Raw genomic sequence first — 20,440 nt, 5'->3', positions numbered from 1 at the left:
AATATTTGAATATGAACGCTCCTTACTTGATTATTAGCTTTTGCCTTTCTATACTTTTTGTAAACGTTTTCCTTTAGAGAACCCCTCAGATACCTAAGAAGAGTACTTTTGAATTAAATGTTTCCCAGTGGAGAATAAATTCTTCTTTGGTTGCCTCCACCTCCATTTGTGTGTATGTATTGATATCTTCTGGATTTCCGAATATTTGAATATGAACGCTCCTTACTTGATTATTAGCTTTTGCCTTTCTAATCTTTTTGTAAACGTTTTCCTTTAGAGAACCCCTCAGATACCTAAGAAGAGTACTTTTGAATTAAATGTTTCCCAGTGGAGAATAAATTCTTCTTTGGAAACTCGTTAATGATGTAACATCTCTACCTGTCTTCATAGAGTTTTATGCCAATCAAACATTATTTTGATCAAGTTGAGGTGGTGAAGGACTTTTCATTTTGAAGTTTTATAAACATTTAGATTGTGATCTTATGTCTCATTTTCATTCAAGTTGTTAATATGTATTAAATACGTGTAATGGTCATGAAGAAAGAGACATTTTATCTGTAAGTGTCTAGCATTATAATAATAATGGCAACAAGTATTGAGTTTTATGTGCCTTTTTTTTTTTTTTTTTTTTTTTTTAACTTCTGGTGTTTGGGAGTGTGTGGGTTTTGGGGGGGGTGGGGGGTACCAGGGGTTTAACTCGGGTCCTTGCGCTTGCAAGGCAGGCCACTGAACCGCTGAGCTAAATCCCCGGCCCTTGCCTATATATTTTTAAATGCACTCGGATATGTTGTTGAATCTCAGAACATTCAGTATGATGTAGGTATTCATTAGCAATCCTATTTTACAGATAAAGAAAGTAAGATAATCATACTATGAATAGAGAGAATTATTATTTATGGCTTAGTTGTGATAGGTAGAGGTATTACCTTGCCGTGAATACTCAGTACTTGAAATTGGTTTTTCCTATTTTTCCCAGGCTGGCCTTGAATTCCTGGGTTCAGGCAATCCTTCTAGCTCAGCCTCCCAAGTGCTAGGACTTAACGGAAGTATGCTGCTGACTTCTGTGAATTTCTGTTCATCCACCCACCCATCTATCCATCCATCCATCCATCCATCCATTTTTGTCCCTGTCTCTCTATCTCTCTCTCTCTCTTGATTGATGGATTATAGTATTGGGAGTCAGACCTAGGGCCTTGTGCATACTAGGCAAGTGCTCTATCACTGATCCACATTCCTAGTTCCATAGAGAATTCCTAGAACTATAGGGTAGAACCATGGAGTCTCTGGGTTAAGTGGTACTTTTAAATAAAATCATCTTATTTAGATGGAGGTAGGGAAGAGTGATTGTGTCTTAGTTATTGTGTCTCATTGCTGAGACAAAATACCCAACACCCAGAGTTAAAGGAGGAAAGGTTTATTTGGCTCATGGTTTTTAGAGATTTCAGTCCGTGGTTAGCTAGCATTACAGGGGAGAAACAGTTCATGGTGGGCAGAGGGCAGCAAAGCAGTGAAGTAGCAAGTGACAAGCAATGATACTAGCTCTCTGTCCTTTATATTTGATCCAGGCTACCTGAATTTAGGGTGGGTAGCACTCACACCTGGGGTGGGGCACCCTTGTCCTATCCAGAAAGATGACAAACCAATCACTATACTTATTTAGTAATCTCACACCCTTGATTACAGCATTACACACACTAGATCGAGCCACCTCTGAAAAGCCCCACTTTGACTCCATGAGGCTTTGGGGGTATGGGCGGGGGCACGTAGACACAAGCTGTAACAGATGGTGTTTGAGTTAGTGTGTTTAGTATTATAATGAAATATTATAAGAGTCTAAAAAGTAAGAGAAACTTAAATTATTCGTTGCTAAGAAGATTGTAACACTCGGGGGATAATAGAATTTCAGACTCTTCAGGTGATCTTGGGATTTTTTTTCCTAAAAAGTTGGACGAGTGAATTCATGGGTCATTAGTTAAGGCTGAGCTATGAAAGACCTTTTAAGGGAAGTTGAGGAAATTTGAATATGGATATTATATATTAGGGGACTGTTAATTTTCTTGAGTTACTGTAGTTATGACAGAAAAAGGCTTTAGGAATTCATGTTAAAGTACTTCTAGATGAATGCTTATGTTGTCTAGTTTATTTGCAAGTCAGTGAAATACATTTATTAAAACTTCTTATGGTTCTCAGAATAACTGCAATTCCAAGGAAGTTTCCCTTTTGTAGATCTAAGTCCTACTGTATTATGTACCATACTGTGGTATTCTTAGTGGGCAGATAAAATTGAAGTGGTCTCTAAGGTGCAGGTTGCTTTAGAAAGTAAAGTCACCAAGCAACTACGTTAGTACATTTAGCTCTGGCATGTAGATTAGGACCATTTTTAGTACAGAGAATGAAGGTATAATGAAGAACTTAAAAGTGAGAAAGTACTATCCATTGAACTCATTTTCTTATTAAATTGAGAAGAGACTACTATCACAAAACTCTTTGGCAGAACTAGTAAACTTAACACAGTAGGGTTTGTTCAAGGGAGTACATAGGGATTGGGGAGAATTACTTATCTGTGCCTATCTCTTCTGTGTCATTTTCTTTTTAGTGTAAATTTCAAGCATATCTGCCATGGTCACTATACTTTTTTTTTTCTTTTTCCCTCAGAAGCATTTCTTTCTTTTACCAGATCTGTTTTAATATAGTGCTTTTCAGCATTAAATTATATAAATATATTTCTACAAGAATCTAATGCTAAGCTTTCATTTTAGTCTCTTATAATAAAAGATTAAATATCTTACCTATTATAAGTAATGTCTAAAATAATTTCTCATTTTTATACTTTGATTTAGCATTTTTTAAAGTTTATACTTTTTAAACAGTAAAATTATAAATTAGAATTTATAAAGCAGAGTGCTTAATTTATTATGAAGAGAAAACATTTAATGTACTATGCATGCTCCCTGTTCTGGATGTGCATTTTTATTTTACCTTAAAGTTTTATTTTGCTTGCATATTTATTATTCAAGCCAAGTTTGCAGTATTTTCTGTTCAAAATATTGACTGTATGAAAATTGATGAGTTGCCGGGCATTTAGCTCAGTGGTTCTGCTGCCTGACTTGCAAGCGCAAGGTCCTGAGTTCAATTCCCGGTACCAAAAAAAAAAAAAAAAAAAAAAAAAAAAAAAAAAATAGAGTAATTTTATTGTACAGAAAAGATTGTTTTGCTGGGCATGGTGGCATATATGTCTATAATCCCAGCACTTGCGAGGCTGAGGCAGGAGGATAGCTGTGAGTTCAAGACCAGTCTGGGCTACATAGTGAGGTCTAGGTCAGTCTCAACTACATAGTGAGACCTGTCTCAAAAAAAAAAAGATTGTTTTAATCTGTCCTTGGCTAGTAACAATTTAGAAATAACATGTTACCTGCGAGTGGCTATTCTTACTTTTCAGTTAATATTTTAAATTCTGAATTCTAAAATTAAGCAGCTATTTTTTTCTTTAAAATTAAAAAGTCTTTGTTTTAATACAAGGGTATTTTTGCATAGAAATGCTAATAGTTGAGGGGAAAATAAGGTTAATTTTTCACTTCTTAATAACATGCTAAATAAGAGGTACTTTATTATCAGTCAATTCTTACTGTAAAAAATGAAATCGTGAAATATTAAAAAATACCCAATATAATTAAAGCTTATAATGCTTTGTATTTATGGAAAGGCTTCCATTTTCAGTACCATCCTCATAAGCCCATATAGGCCTCATCTTTTTACTTAGTCTATTTGGAATTTGCTGAGATTTGGGATCTATATTGGTATTTTTCATCAAGGTTGTGAAGTTTTTGGTTAGTTTTTTTTTAACCTTAATTTATTACATGTGATTTTTATTTAATGCATATTAAATCACTTGATGCTATCTTACAAGTTCCTTCAGTCTTTTTTTGTTTCTTCTTTTGATTGGATATTTTTTTTTTTTTTTTTTGTACTGGGGATCAAACTTGGGACCTTGCTCTTGAGAGGCAGACAGTGGCATCACTGAGCTAAATCCCTGGCCCTTGATTAGATAATTTTTATTGATTAAACTACATGTAAATGACTATCCTACTGTGTCTGTTCTTATATTAAACCTATCCAGTTAAGTGTTCCTAACCTAATGCAGTTCATGTTCTTTTTTAAGCTTTCCTTATATTTGTTGAAACTCAGTATTTGTTCATTCATTAACGCCCATGTTTTTAATCATTTTACCCAAATTTTTTAATTCTCTCAATGTTTTTGTAGTTATTTAATTATTGTTGGGTGTGGTGCTTCATGCAGGAGGATTGCTAGTGAATTCAAGGCTAGTCTGAACTACATGATGAGACCTTGTCTCAAAAAGCATACAAAAAAATTGACTACTTAGGATAACATCTTGACATCTCAGATTCAGTTTCTGTTGAAATCTAAAAAATAGTTTCCCATGAATTACATGTTTCTTTTAAAAATTTTTAACCTTACGGATAACTAAGACTAGAATCTATTATCTTTCACTAAAGAATGGGGGTTTTTGTTTCAGCAGGCAGTTATTGGCTACCCCCTTAATTTTAGACTTTATTTTTTAGGGGAAAACAGAATGTTTTTCTCTGCTTCCCAGCTATCTCCTGTGTAGATCTCCGTGTTGATACTACCAGCAGCATTGAGTCTCCGTACTTTATTTTCTCAACCCTGTCACAGCATGGTATGGAAAAGGCCCCTGTTCTTGGCCTCATCCGTGGACTTTTTGGGAATCACTGTAGGCTGGGTTCTTTTGGGGCACCCTCCCTTCGTAGTTTTTTCTTACTGTAGTATTCAAACTCTGATCTTTGTGCCTCCCACAGTTTTAGCACCAACTGTGCTCTGCTTGTGCTCAAGCTCTTTGTACCTAGGGCAATTGTCTAAAGGTTATTAACTTACCTTTTTTCTGGCATCTCAGTCTTAATATTCTTGTTAACTGCCTCGTATATTTTGTTTATAACTCTAATATCTCTACCCCGTGCTTTTTGATTTTGAGACAGGGTCTCACTTCGTAGTTCAGGCTGGCCTTAAACTCACTGTATGTCTTAGGCTGGCCTTGTACTCAACTTGTGGTGATCTTCCTGCCTCAACCTCCCAAAAGCTGTGATTATTAGGTGTGTGCCACCACATCAGGCTTCTCTTGCCTTCATGAATGTATGAATGTCCCTCTAGTTCCAGGCTGATGGCATATCAATCACTAACCTCATTTTGATTCTTAAGCCTTTTTCACTCCTTTCTGTGACTCATTATTCACTGCTTCGGCAGATTTTGGGACCAGATATCTGGCATATATTTGTGCTAGGAAAATGGTATCTTCTGTTAACACTTTTTTATAGTAAAAAATAGCCCAATAAAAGTTAGTTTACCTGTCATTTTGTTGCAGAGTTACTTTTAGTGAATTTGCAGCCAAACATGCTAAAGATTCAAGGTTTAAAGCAATTGAAAAGATGAAAGATCGAGAAGCATTATTTAATGAATTTGTGGCCGCTGCGAGGAAAAAAGAGAAAGAAGATTCGAAGACCAGAGGTGAGAAGGTAAGATGATTTCAGTTCCAGTGGTGTGAATGGGCAAGAACTAATCTGGCGCTGTATTTCTTATTTTATTCATGGGCATAAAACTGGGTTTGTGTTTACTGTTTGTTCTTTTAAATTAACTTCTTTAGTGGTTTATATGTGCGTATTCTGTTACTCTGTGTCCATAATGCTGATTTTAGTAATTTCACTAGACTGTATGGATTGCTTTAAATTTAACACTCAGAAGTCTGGTAGCCCAGAACTGTTTTTTTAGGGCTGTGGTATCAGTGGTACTTGCTAAGTGGCTGTTAAGATTTCAAGATTCTTTATAGGTGGTAACATTTGAATTTCAAAGAACTTCTTCATTTTTAACCCTGTAAAAAAATAGCATTTTAGTGACTTTTTAATCTTTTAGTAAACATATCTTACATATAAATTATTGCTTATCAGAATTAAAGGTTAGCTATTAAAGATTAATGTGCTCCAAATGTCATTTCATAGTGGTGTGAGGAGTAAAGAGGAGCTCGCCAGTGGGGGGCAGACTGGGAAGAAGACGGCGCAGTGGTGTGGAGCCGTCCAGACGTGCTCCCGCTCCGCTGTGTCCTGCAGCGCTGGGTGGTTAGGGAGAGGCCTCTGTAGCCTAATCGTTCTTGACATTTAAAATTGCTGCTTATTTCAGAAAGCTAAAGTAGTACAAATTCTATTGAGAGATGTTGTTAGAGAATTAATACTAATTTTATTGGATAAAAGCCTCTCATTAAAATAGTGACAGTATTAGGTAAAACAATTTTTGGCAGAAATGATCTGAAACTTCTTGATTATCTGATTTATTGGGCTTTAAAGTAAATCTTTCCAGGATTATTTTCCTGTTAACTTAAAAAATAAAAAAGATTATACTTCTTAGGAAGTGTGTAAATTCTTCATAAACATTTTATAGGTTGAATTGGAGTCATGTTAATAAATTGTTACTTTTAGAATAACCAACCTGATTAAAGAAGACCAAGTAAATACATGTTTGATAGTGTCTGATTGCTTTTATACAGATTAATATATTTCTCTTTGCATTTGTAGCTAATTTTGTAAACACAGTTTTTGTTAACTCTTGTGCCCAGAATGTGTTAATCTTAAAAAAGATATTAAATAGAAATGACATCTAAATAAATCTAACATACTCAGCTTTATTTTCTTTTGATTATAAAATTTTAATTCTCTAAATTATAGGTTTGGCTTTATACCAGTACTAAATAAAAAATAATAATGAGCTAGGACATTGCTAAAAGGATGTTTTTTCAGACAGTTAAAGAATGCCAAATCACTCACTAGTCCATCAAAGAAGTCTGCAAAGTAAGGGTTTTCAAGTATAGTAGATTTATGTTCACATTCTGAGAAGTATTTGGTTAATGGAATTTTGTTGCCTCTTTTATGACTTCCATTGTGTTATTGATATTCTTATGAAGTATATTGTTTGTGCTATTTTTTAAAAATCACATTATAGCTATATTGAATAAGATCAGTACCAGTAACATAAGGTACTGAAATTAATTGCTGATTGTACAGGTTTTAAGATAATCACTGCTGAGTCAAAACCAGTGAAGAACATTTCTTCTGATGAAATCTTTTTTTTTTTTTGGTACTGAGGATTGAACTCGGGTCGCTGCGCTTACAAGGCAAGCGGCCTTGAAATCTTCTTTTAAGTAACATTTTTAGTTAAAGCTACAGTCATTTTGATTGTAGTTTTTACCAGTCATTTTTCATTTTATTAAAAAATATCCTGAAAAGTTTTTTTACGTATATTGTCAAATCATTTACCCTCAAAATTTTATTGTTCTTTATTATTGTAACTAATTTTTGTAAAATTGTAGTTCAAATAATTTACCTTTTGAAACAGCACTTTTGAAGTTGTACATAGTGGAGTTATGAAGCTGTTGTCCTGTTATGAAGCTCTCTCTTTAAACTGCTTGCTGAATATTTTTATAGAGAAGAAAACAGGGAAAATAGGGCCTTGGATTGAGCCTAGTGGTAAATGACTTTTTTGACATTTATGCAACTGTCAGTTCTCATATAGGTAATAGCCTCAGAAAGCCTTTTATTTTTTTGGTACCGGCGATCGAACTCGGGTCCTTGCGCTTGCAAGGCAGGCTACCGAACCGCTGAGCTAAATCCCCGGCCCCTCAGGAAGCCTTTTATAGCCTGCTGTAATATCTACAGTGAAAGTTAAAATTTAACTTTATGTGTAGTTCATTTATGCATCACACATTTTAAAACTACTATATGATAACCCCTACTTTATAGGCTTCATGTCTAATATTTGAAGATTGTTTTAAATTAATATAAATTCCAATTTTAGTATATGTGCTGCCGCAGCGAGCACAAGTTAATATAAATTCCTATGGTTTAGAAAAACCACAAGTTGCATAATTTTATTTAATATATATTTTTCTTTTACCAAAAACACCTAGGAATTTAATGTTCATCAATTTTAGATATAAAGTAGGTAAGATGAGAAATTGTTATATCACTACATCAAGTGGTTTCTTAATAACCGTCTTTTTTTTTTTTTGGTTTGTTGTTTTGAGACAGAGTCTCCCTATATAGTGCAGGCTGTCTTTGAACTCCCTGTGTAGCCCAGGTACAAAAGCCTTGAACTTGTAGCGATCCTCCTGCCTCAGCCTCCCAACTGCTGGGATAACAGGCATGTATCACCATGCCTGGCTTAATAACTGTCTTTTTATAAGTTTCTTCATTAATCTAAACAAAAGTCAAGAGCCAAGTGCAGTACTAGAGAATTCCATAGCTGATTAGCTCTTTAAAGGTATTTCTGATGCAGAAATTGTTTCTTACAACCTTACAAATATTTTTTTTCCCCCAAAAGGACATGAGTTTCCTTGCCACCTTTTTAATCAGTCCTTGAATATGAGAAATACAGTCATGAGAGAAATTGATAGTGTGGGAATAGCTGAAGAAATACTTCATTTTTGTCGTGTACCTACACGTTTTCTATTCTGACTCAGTTCCTGATTTCTTGCTCCCTTAGTCAAGCAGGAAGGCAGAATATTTAATCCTGTGTTGAGAGAGATTCTTTTTATTGAGTTTATTGGTACAATCTAGGTATACAATACAGTTACGTTCATTATTGGGATCCTGTACCTTGACAGGTCTTGATTCTCATTTTTTCCCCTTGTCCCTGCCCTCCCTTCACCCCCTCCTTCCCTCCCCATTTACAAACACTTTATTTCCATTTTTTTCATTTTCTCATATTTTTTTCCTCGGTGGGAGAGATTCTTGACATCAGCAGGATCCTTTGTTAAAAAGACTTTAACTACCTTGAGTGTCTTTGGTGGTAGACGTACAGAACAATTCAAGTGAGATTAAATTTAAAAACAATTAGGTCCTCCGTGGTTCATCTTGATGTCAAATCATTCCACTGTCAGTTTTTAAATCTGAGTCTTGGTGAAAAATAAATGCAGGTCAGTGCAAATTCATTTTCCCTATGCATATGTGGTAGTAAGATCAAAACAACCCAAGAAAGTTTTTTCTATATAGTTTTTCTGTGTAAAATATTGAATTCCAAATACTTTTTTTTCCCCCAATGGAGTTATTTTTCACCAGTATTTATTCTGCTGTACATGAATGTATTTTGAAAGTTAAGTTTTCTCATACTTAAAGTAAGTACATTGTTTTTCTTGTTGTAAATATTTAGAGATGAGGAATTTCTCATGGTACATCATTCTCCCCTATCCATTACCTGTTTTAAATGTAGATCAAGTCAGATTTCTTTGAGCTGTTATCTAATCATCACTTGGACAGTCAGTCTCGATGGAGCAAAGTAAAAGACAAAGTAGAAAGTGACCCACGTTACAAAGCAGTGGACAGTTCATCGATGAGAGAAGATCTTTTTAAACAGTACATTGAAAAAATAGCCAAGGTAACCATTGTGTTTACTTGCACTGCTACTGACTCATGGAATTGTTAACTTTAGCAGTTTGTGGGGTTTGGAATTTTTCTTCTTGGTATTCTTAATGTATAATTCTCTAGTAGTTGATTTGGAGATGGGGTACAATGTTTAGATATATGTATTCTTGGTAAAAACTAGGTTTGAAATACTTAATGTGACCAGGTAGTTATTTTGTGAAAACATATTTTGGTGGAGTTAGTAAGAAGTGTAATATAATTTTACTTTTACAGAACTTAGATTCAGAAAAAGAAAAGGAACTTGAAAGGCAAGCGCGCATTGAGGCAAGCCTTCGAGAACGGGAAAGGGAGGTTCAGAAAGCTCGTTCTGAACAAACAAAAGAAATAGATCGCGAGAGAGAGCAACACAAACGGGAAGAAGCGATCCAGAATTTCAAGGCTCTTCTTTCTGACATGGTATAATATAATCTTTTTTTGGGGGGGGTCCTTTAAGGTATTATAAGAAATCAATGTTATCTTATTATGAACATTCTAATGTTTTTTGAATTGACTAGGACAGATAATTTAAAGTTGTTTTACAGTATTTAAAAATTGGATACTTGGTTTTAGCTTTGTTAGGACTGTCCTAAAATTAGGTGTTTTGTATATATGAAAATTTATAACCATTTAGCCTCAGAATTTTTTTATTCTTGATGAAAGTCATCTTAATTGGTTACTTACTTACCTGCCATAGTAATAAAATGTGCTGAACATAATCGGACTTCTGTTAGGGTCATCATTGTGATCATCACTTATTGTACAGATAGATGGTCTGAGATGTAGGACTGGAAGTATACTGACTCCAGGAGATATCCTAAAACTTTCTTGAAAATCTTTCTGCCTTACAACTCGAGGTTGTAGGGTTTTCTATCCCTACACTGAATGCCTCTACACTGCTGTGCTGTAGTACTTATTACATTTTTTACCTTTGTCACCATTTCTCTGCACTGTTTCTTTCATTCAGTGGGATTCTTCTGTTATTTTTGGTTTTTTTTTTTTTTTTTTTTTTTTTTTTTTTTGCATTCTGGACAATTCTAGTTTAAAATTTCTCTCCTGGCTCTTAATTTTCCCCCAAAATTCATCAGATTTTGTCATTCTTCTGATTATTTGCAGGAAATGAAGGTTCTCCATACCCAAAGCACTTGCCTGTAGGTCAGATTCTACTTTTTGACATAATATATATTAAGACCATCCTCCCTGTACTCCTTTACCTGTATATTACCTTATCATCTTGCTTTCCTCACCTGCTCCTTAAGCTTCATTCAGCCTTGCTGAACTTAGCTCTGATGACCTGCACCTTTCCACCATTGTGGCAATTCCTCTGTATAGAATGCTTTGAAATTGTTCCCAATGCAGTGCACATTTTCTCTTTATTCAAGTGTATGCAAATTCTTTTTTATTTCCCATTAAGTTTATTGGTACACTTAAAGAAAACAATAGTGTGCAAATTTCTGTGAGGCTGCTCCCTGCCCTTAGAGCCAGATTGGGTCTCTTTTTTTCCTTTTACCACACTTGTGCTCAGCATAGACTTCTGCATGTACGTACAATTGTTTGCTTACTTTTCTAGCCTTAAAAAAAATTGATAGCATCTTATTTATTTTGTAGTCTCAGTGTCAAGCATTATATTTACCTGACACATACTTTAATAAATGCTGGTCAAATAAATATTTTTAACTTTTCAGTCTCCCATATTTTCTAGGATTGGCAACAGAGTGCCCTACTTCCCCCAACCCCCGTAGAGATTGAACCCAGGGCCTGTGCACCTGAGCTATACGCCCAGTCTGAAGCTAGTTAGTGGGACCATCACTTCACATACTTAGCTTTTTTTTTTTTTTTTTTTTTTTTTTTTTTTTTTTATTTTTTTTTTTTTTTTTTTTTTTTTGGTACTGGGGATCGAACTCGGATCCTTGCACTTGCTTGTGAGGCAGGTGGCAGAACCACTGAACTAAATCCCTGGCCCTGCTTATCATTTTTTATGGTAAAGCATTTGAAATTTGAAATTGACTCATTTTCAGTATTTAATACAATATTATTAACTAGTCATCCTGCTATATAGTAAACTTCAGAACTTATTCTTGCTGTCTGTCTGAAACACAGTACCCTTTGACCAGTAAGTCCCATGTTCCTTACCTTTCACCCCTTTCCTCTGTGGCCATCATTCTGCTGTCCACTTTGTGTGACTTCAGCTTTTAGATTTCACATATAAGTTAGATCATACGGTTTTTGTTTTCTGCCTGGCTTATTTCGCCTAACTTAATATCCTCCAGGTTCATATTGTAATGACAGGCTTTTCTTCTTTTTTAAGGCTGAATAGTATTCGTGTGTGTGTGTGCGTGTGCGTGTGTGTGTGGCATTGCATTTTCTTTAATTGTTGATAAGTACTTAAGTCGCTTCCATATTTTGGCTACAGTGAATAATGCTGCAGTGAATCTTGGAGTGCACATCTCGCTTATGATTTCATATTGATGTAATTTCTTTTGTGGTATATACCCAGAAATGGGATTGCAGGAGTAGTTCTGCTTTTAAGTTTTATTTATTTGTTTTGTTTCTCTTTGATACTGGGCATTGAATCCAAGGATGCTCTGCCACTGAACTACAGTCACAACCGTTTTTATATTTTGTTATGAGACAAAGTCTTGCTGCGTGGTTTAGGCTTCAGAGTCACAATCCTCCTGCCTCAGCCTCCCAAGTAGCTGGAATTTTATAGGCATGTGGCACCATGCTGACTCTGTATTTAGTCTTTCTGAGGAATCTTATGTACTACCACAACAATGTTTGAGAGTTCCCATCCTTAGTCATTCTTTTCCATCTTTTGATAAAAGCCTTTTATGTTTTTTGTTTGTTTTGTGGTGCTGGGGATTGAATCGAGGGCCTTATAGTTGTAAGTGCTATTCTGCTGAGCTCTGTCCCCAACCCCAATAAAAGCCATTCTTAGCAGGTATGAGGCAGTCTCTTGTTTTAATAGTCTTTTTATGCAAGTACCATGTGTTTGATTATAATTGCTTTATAGTATATTTTGAAATCAGGGAGTCTGATGCTTCCAGCTTTGTTCTTTTTGCCCAGATTGTTTAGGGTCTTTTGTGGTTTTGTATTAATTTAAATATTTTTTTCTATTCCTGTGAAAAATGACTTTGGAATTTTGATAAAGATCATACCGAATCTGTCAGTTTGGGTAATGTGGATATTTTAACAATGTCCTGTCTTTAGAATGAACATAGGATATCATTCTATTTATTTGTGTTTTCAGTTTCCTTCTTCAGTGTTTTATAGTTTTCAGTATACTAAGTATTTTTGTGGTTGCTATTGCAAACATGATTATTTTCTTAATTTCCTTTTTGGTAGTAGTCTTAAGGAAAGGCTACTATTAACTTTTGTGTGTTGGTTTGTATCCTGTAACGTTACTGAATGTATCTATCTGTTCTAATAGTGTTTTGGTAGAGTCTTCTGTATATAAGAAGATCACGTGGTCAGCAGCAGTAGTTTAATTTCACTTCTTCATTTCCTGTTAGGTTCTCTCTTCATTTTTTTTTCTCTTGCTTAATTGTTACAGCTAGGACTTCGAGGACTGCATTGAAAAGGAGTTTGGAGAATGAGCACTTTTTTCCTGTATCTGAGAGGAAAGACTTCCAACTTTTTGTTGTTAAGAGTGTTAGCTCTGGGTTTGTCATATGTATATCTTTATTGTGTTGAGGTACATTCCATTTATACCTAATCTGTCGAGAGTTTTTGTCATGAGAGGGTATTAAATGTTATCAAATACTTTTTTCTGCATCTGTTGAGCTGATGCGTGGTTTTTATCCTTCATGGTATATTTTTTGTGTCTTTGGGTCTTTTGGCTGTATTACCTATGCTTAAAGGTGTCAACTTCCAGCAGATGCTAAGTATAAATTTGAGGTCAAGATTTGTTAGCATTTTTTTTCCTAGAGACTTAATGCTCTAAGAATATAAAAATACCTATAATTAACAAGGTATTAAATAAATACCTAAGTATTCTATAGTGTTTGGATTGTGGTTGATTGGAGATACCGTCTTTTCATCTTTCCCCATCTCTAAACATATTTTATAGCTTAGTGAGACAATAGGAGATAAAATCTCTGGTGTAAAATAGATTTTCAGTAGCTTATTGATTAAGATGGAATTACCAGAACAGAAGCTTCTTTTCTAGATCATTGGAAATGCTTATTGCTTATTAATTGACTAGCAATCTAGTGTCTTGAACTAATTAACTTGGAGAAAATTCTGTTTAATAGCCTTTTAACACAAGATTTGTTTACATTTATTTCAGTGATGGTGAACATTTTAGAGCTTTCAGTGATACAGCTTGCTGTGGCGTGCCACTACTGGTGCAGTCAAAGGAGTATATTTATTTTTCAGATATACGTGACTGTACTGTTTAAAAATAGAAATAGGGTTTATCATTCTTGAACTAGATAAGTGAACCTTGCCATTGTTAAAGTATGAAAATTACATTTGGTGATACAGATAGTTTTGTTTTTTTAGGTACGTTCTTCAGACGTGTCGTGGTCTGATACTCGAAGGACCCTCCGTAAAGATCACCGCTGGGAATCGGGGTCCTTATTGGAAAGAGAAGAGAAAGAGAAGCTTTTTAATGAACACATTGAAGCACTTACCAAAAAGAAAAGAGAGCACTTTCGGCAACTTCTGGATGAAACTTCTGCAGTGAGTGTCTTTCACTTTTCCTATTTTTCATCTGAATAAATCTTCATTTATGATTTTTAAGTAAAACTTTTTCAGTGTCATGGTATTTAGATCCATTACTAAAATTCATAGATTCTTATGGCACTGTCTTAATTTTTTTCTTTGTAATACGTTGTGGTATTCTTACTATTTAGAAATTAACTTTTTGCAGTTTTCAAATTCATAACTGCATAATCCTCTGGTAATTCAGAATGTCCCTAGCTGTGTGTGGTCAGCAATCCCTCCTGATAATAGATTTAGGAAATTCCTTGTTTTGCTTCATTTTCGATTTGGTACCACGGCCCTTTGTTTGGCAGTTTGTACACTTTGTTATCCAGGTTTTATTCCTGTTTCTCTGCTCTCTTTTTGGTGATGGTTTCTTCAGAAGTTATAATGTTTGCCCATGTAAATACAGGGTTTGCAGGTGATTCTCTTAGGCCACCTTGAAAGTGTGGCCATGAAAATAACTCTTGTGGCAAGCCAACAAAAAGAAATTGCATTAAAGCTGCTTCCCTGTCCCTAACTAGTCCAGTTACGCTTGGGCATTACAAGAGATTGCAGGTCAGTGTGTAATATTATGTACCATATGTGCTGCAGTTTGACCCCCTAAATAAAAGTGAATTGTATTTATGTTTCTTATTCACTTGTTTTTTCAAAGATTACCTTAACATCTACATGGAAAGAAGTAAAAAAAATCATTAAGGAAGATCCTCGATGCATTAAGTTTTCCTCCAGTGACAGGGTAAGAGGATTTTGTGTCTGAAATTTGCTCTTAGTTTGCAAATGTTACTTGGTTGTATCAGCAGCACTAGTACCTTGGTTAAGAAGTTGATGGTTTTAAGTGGATTACTTTTTAAGTGTATGCAAAATTAATCTGAATTTTAAGTTTCGTATCTTTTGCACAGTATATTAAGAAGCCATAATCTAAGTTTAAAATTTTAACTGTTGCATTTAATCTTGTATTTTGAGATCTTAGAGATTGAATGAATCTGTACTTTATTTTATTTTACAGCGAGGTCCCATTAGATAGACATATTGAGGCTGGTAGTTGATACCAAGCTATCAAACACCTGACCTTAAAGCCATACAGCAAACCGCCACCACATGAACTCTCCTGTTCAGAGACTTTGTAGTTAGAGGAACCTCAGATACATGAAGTTTAGCCCTATTCTCATGCGCTATGACTCCTTTGTAGGAAATAAATCACCTAAGATCTCAAGTAGTATATGATATAAAGAAAAGTATTATTTACTACAGTCCTGATTTTTTTTCCTTCTCATTATTCCCCTTGTCTGATTGATTTCTCTAGGTCTGTCACCCAAGAACCCATACATAGATCTAATATTCTTTCCCCTTAACTATAGTGAGTTTGATTTTCATATGTGGACCGACCGCAAAAATGTACATGGTTGGCAAAGAGTGGTAGACTGATAGTTTGGAGACCTTTTAGTCTTTAACTTTTGTATTTAAAATTGATAGTAAGGTCTTATTTTTAGACCTAAGAGTATCTGTCTTTTTTTGTTTCTATACTAAATGGTACATGCTCAGTATAAGTTCTGAGTGTTAATCTTATACTTGTGTATATTCATAAATTATATGCCATTAGTGCTTTTGTGCTTAAAGATTTAAATATAGTCTACAGGAAATGAAGATTTAACCCTTATTTTAAGAGTGTCTAGTGCTTGCGTTTTGAGGTTAATGAAGATTGCAGGAGATGACCACTGTAAAATGCTAAGCAATATAGTGTATAGCTAAGCCCTGGAGTTTTAGCTGCACGATTCCTCATTTGAGGTTTTTTGTTTATTTTTTTACCCTAAAATGTTTTGCAAGTTGCACACTTTAAGTTTTATAGGAACAAAATACATCCTATTACTTTTTTCTTTTAAATTTGTATTTAAATTTTATTATATGACAAGTTGCTAATTTAATAAATAATTAATGTTTATTTTGGAATTAATGGGGTTTCTTCCACTAATGTTTACTGGTTTTTGTTTGTTTGTTTGTTTTTACAGAAAAAACAAAGAGAGTTTGAAGAATATATCAGAGACAAATACATCACAGCCAAAGCTGACTTCAGGACGCTTTTGAAAGAGACCAAATTTATAACATATAGGTGTGTACAGTAGAAATGTTTCATATCAACAGTTATTATCTTTACTAGACTTTACTCTTATCAGCCAGAGCATACTTTTCATTCACACACATGTTGACATTATTAATTTTTAGCACTAAGAGGATACCAGCTTTTATCTAAGTCCAGAAACAGCCCATATGTACTGTATTTTTTTTTCTTTTCTGTTTTTTTTCTTTTTTAAAGAAAGGGCCCAGATGTCAATTCTTATTTTGTGTTACCCACCCATCCAGTTTTTAAAACATAACTTTTGTTTTTACTTCACTGCTTTTTTAAGAGTACTCTCAATTGTAGAAAAGGTGTATTCCACAAAGAGGCTTTTAGAAAAATCCTTCACTGTGAATTATCTTTGCTTCCTCTGAGGACTGTTCAGTGTGGCTAGACCATTCTAATATCTGAAATTGTCTACTTAAGCTCAGCAGAAAAACTTTTTTCTCAGAGAAAAGCAGTTTGATGGATACATTTAAGTAAACAATTTTTAAATTTATAGAATCAGAGCCTTTAAAATAAGATTTCTGTGTAACATACCCAGTAGTTCCTCACCCCAGTAATTTATCATCAGGAAAACAATTTTGCATTGCTTACCAATCAATACTCAGGAAACCATTTTTGTTTAATGCTTAGAATCTTTCTTTAAAAGAAAAATCTGAAACATCTTAAGGGTATGTACACGGGAGGATAGATAGTGCTGAGGGTGTGGTTTTTAGGTATTTTGTCATTTGGATTTTTTGATGAGGATCCTTAATGTTTTGCATCAGCTTGGGCTTTTCAATTAGATGTGAAGTAAGACTTCTTTCTACATTTTTATAGTTAATTTAGTGAAAGATGTGAAAGTGAAAGCTTGTGAGAGATGCTGGGATTGGCAGCCCTGCAGACTGAAGTCCTCTGTTCATCCACAGAACAGGTACAGCACGGGCAAGATTTACCCACCCACCCTCAGCCCTGATCTGGAGGGACCACCAGTAGGGGTGGGAGGGTAATTCAGCTTCTGAGGCCCTTTCACTCCTTGGAGTCTTTGCTGAGGTGACTTACAAAGGTGACTACTGCAGTGAAATTTTTCTTAAAAAAAAATGGCAACACAATTAGGAACTAGATGGACATTTCCAACTCATTTGAAAGACCAGTGAACAGCAGTCAGTAATTCTTGCACTTCTTTTCTTATTTCAGATCCAAAAAGCTAATCCAAGAATCTGATCAGCACCTGAAAGATGTTGAAAAAATTTTGCAGAACGATAAACGGTATCTGGTTCTGGACTGTGTGCCAGAGGAGAGGCGCAAACTCATTGTGGCATACGTTGATGACCTGGATCGCCGGGGTCCACCCCCACCTCCCACAGCATCAGAACCCACTAGACGATCAACAAAATAGCTCTGAGCACTGTTCCACAGGAGTATCTATTCAAAATGCTTGCATGAGCCAATTTCAGGTTTTTACATATATGTGCATTAGTCAACCTATTGCAGAACCACCTGACGAACAGAAGGAGAAGCAGTTTGTGAACAGAACACTTCGGAAGTATTTATGCTTTTCTTTGTGTGGCATGACAGACATACATACTCAAATATAGGCTGTCTCTAGTAAATCAAATATTGAAGCTAAAAAATCATCCTTTTATGAGGTGTGGAAGTCAGTGACTTGGTGACGTTCTTTCTAGCAGTGTTACACATGCAAGACATAGAGCATTTGTGGTTTGAACTTGAAAGACACAAATACAGACTCCAAGAAAACCTAAGCTGGGGATTGTTTTGATTTTGTTTTTTAAAGCGGGTAAAAGAGAAAACACTGAAAATTGAATTCTTCCAGGGGCTAAGATTATTATAATGGACACACTTTTACCTTTGTCTCTAAGAACAGTTTAGTTCTTTTTGTTCACTTACGTGCTTTGATTGTCCCCTCTGAATTATAGGCCAAGACTTGTTAGCCTAAGAGAAGATTTATTTAGTAATTTCTTCTCAGGTATGGAACCATGTTCAGAACTAATATGTTGGCCAGAATAGAACTGCTGGTTAAACATTTTATTCTCAATTAAATTGCCTTTATCAATATTCTGGATTAGACAACAAAATTCCCTTTCTGGGTGTTCTCTGTAAACTATACTCCTGTTTGAATGTTAAACTTTTGTTTCTAAAGTTTAATTTTAAGATGTTTGAATGTTCAGTTTATGTATTTGAACTACAATAAACCAACCATTTTTATATATGTGCATTGTATATGGTTACATCATTTATAAAAACTTGGTTTAGAAAGATCCCAAATTCAATCCCTGGTACCAAAAAAACTTGTTTTAAAGAAGCAGCAGATTGAGTTTGGCACAAAGTTAACTGTAAATCTGCAGTATTAGTTTATATTAATGTTTTTGTTTGTTTGCTTTTGAGACAGGGTCTCACTTTGTAGTTGAGACTCCCCAACTGACCTGGAACTCACTATGTCGTCCAGGCTGGTCTCGAACTCATAGCGATCCTCCTGCCTCAGCCTCCCAAGTGCTGGGATTACAGGCATGCAAGCCCAGTATTAGTTTTTAAAGGCATGAGTATAATATGGTATTTCTAGTATCAAAAGAAATTTGTAAAGAGCCCCCTCCTCCCTTTTTGGTGCTCAAATTTCTTAATACCTATCTATTGCTTGAAAGCAAGAAGACACAGATTTTTGTGTTCCATGATCTTGTTTTTATCTTATATTAACATTGATGGTGTATATCCTTTCAGCATATTAAAAACAACATACTAGGAAATTTGATTCTCAATTTCTTTTTTGGGGGGGATACTAGGGATTGGTATAAGGCCTTCACACTGGGCTATATCCCCAGCTCCTTTTTATTTTGAGCTCACTGAATTGACCAGGCTGAGTTTACAATCTTCCTTTTTCATCTCTTATAGATTGTCACATAAATCAAATGTGTAAGAAGTTATATATGTTAATAGGATAATTTATTTCCCCTGTTATTTCCTACCTACTATGATTGCAACAAAACCTAGAAAAGAGGAAGTACTAACACCTTTGTATTTGTGTTTTGTATGTTATACTCACAGACACAAATTGACACCCATATTACTTAGTAGTTAGTTTAAATGTATTAAGGGCCATAGTAGGAGATGTGAAATCGATGTAGAAACTTGGCCTTGCTAGATCAGACAAAGATCTCAACCTTTAAAACAGGCTTTGTATTTTTTCCCCTTGAAATTTATTTTTGTAAAGTGATTTTTTAAGTTTTATAAGGAATGAAATTGAAATGCTTGTCAAAAGGAACATAACTATTAAAGAAGTGTGAGTGCCCTGCAGAGGTTTTCTGAATTCCCCTTGGCATTGTGTGCCCACTCACCGTGTTCTGTTTCTCACAGTAATGCTGTGGAAGGAAGAAAGTGGCTTGGAGGGATCTGTTCCTAAATTCTACTTATCCTAAAAGTAAGGTGCATCTTAATTAAGCTTTCTGTGGAGATTTTTTTTTTTTTTTTTAAGGGATCAAGTCAGGGCAGGTTCTCAGTGAAAAATTCATTATAATTACAGTGTTCCACTATCTGTACCTTGATTGATTAGCCTCTTTGCACATCAGTATAGTCTGAAACTTGTGCCTTTGTTAAGATCATACCACCCCATTAAACCTCATTGTCCTAGTGGCGATTTTGAAATAATAACTCAAGACACAGCTTTAAGCCTTCAAAAATGATCTGAAGTAATACATAATTGTTTTTTATTTTTTTACAAGTTAAAGTGTCAAACACTGGAAGTTTTTATCTTACATTTTCTCTCTATATAATAAACTAATTCAAATGGTTCATCACAGTTGCAGTAATCCCTTGCATACTATGGTATCACAAAACAATATTTTGGATTCTTGGGTTAAATTACACTTTACTTGAACATGCAGATTTCAAATAAGATTTATAATGAGTTAAAAAAAAACAGCTCTACCTTCTGTATTTAAAAACGAATTGATTTCTTGTAAGAACACAAAGTGGAGAACATTTAAAATAATAGTTCTTTGCACAGACTATTGTTTTTGCTGCTTTTCCTTTTTTGCTTTACTGGGGGTTGAACCCAGGGAATGCTGCACTTGTCCTCAGACTTTTTATTTTGCTAAGTTGCCTAGGCTGGCCTCAGACTTGGTTACTCACCTGCGTTACTCTGTCAGTGTAT

General features: G+C 34.8%; 1 protein-coding gene across 3 annotated transcripts in view; it reads left to right on the top strand.

Annotated features, from left to right (window-relative positions):
• Positions 1-17,868, top strand: part of Tcerg1 (transcription elongation regulator 1) — a 66,307-nt gene extending 48,439 nt beyond the window's left edge. For all 3 annotated transcript variants that reach the window (XM_010627060.3, XM_010627059.3, XM_010627061.1), the window contains 7 exons: positions 5,396-5,546; positions 9,286-9,450; positions 9,711-9,893; positions 13,977-14,156; positions 14,833-14,916; positions 16,187-16,287; positions 17,473-17,868. In XM_010627060.3, coding sequence (XP_010625362.1) covers positions 5,396-5,546; positions 9,286-9,450; positions 9,711-9,893; positions 13,977-14,156; positions 14,833-14,916; positions 16,187-16,287; positions 17,473-17,674 — 1,066 coding nt within the window. In that variant the 3' untranslated portion in view covers positions 17,675-17,868. The remainder of the gene's footprint in view (positions 1-5,395; positions 5,547-9,285; positions 9,451-9,710; positions 9,894-13,976; positions 14,157-14,832; positions 14,917-16,186; positions 16,288-17,472) is intronic.
• The last annotated feature ends 2,572 nt before the right edge of the window (positions 17,869-20,440 follow it).

Source organism: Fukomys damarensis, unplaced genomic scaffold (assembly GCF_012274545.1).
Source record: "Fukomys damarensis isolate Sample0158 unplaced genomic scaffold, DMR_v1.0_HiC HiC_scaffold_3, whole genome shotgun sequence".
Lineage (NCBI taxonomy): Eukaryota > Metazoa > Chordata > Mammalia > Rodentia > Bathyergidae > Fukomys > Fukomys damarensis.
This window is presented reverse-complemented; position numbering and strand designations above follow the sequence as displayed.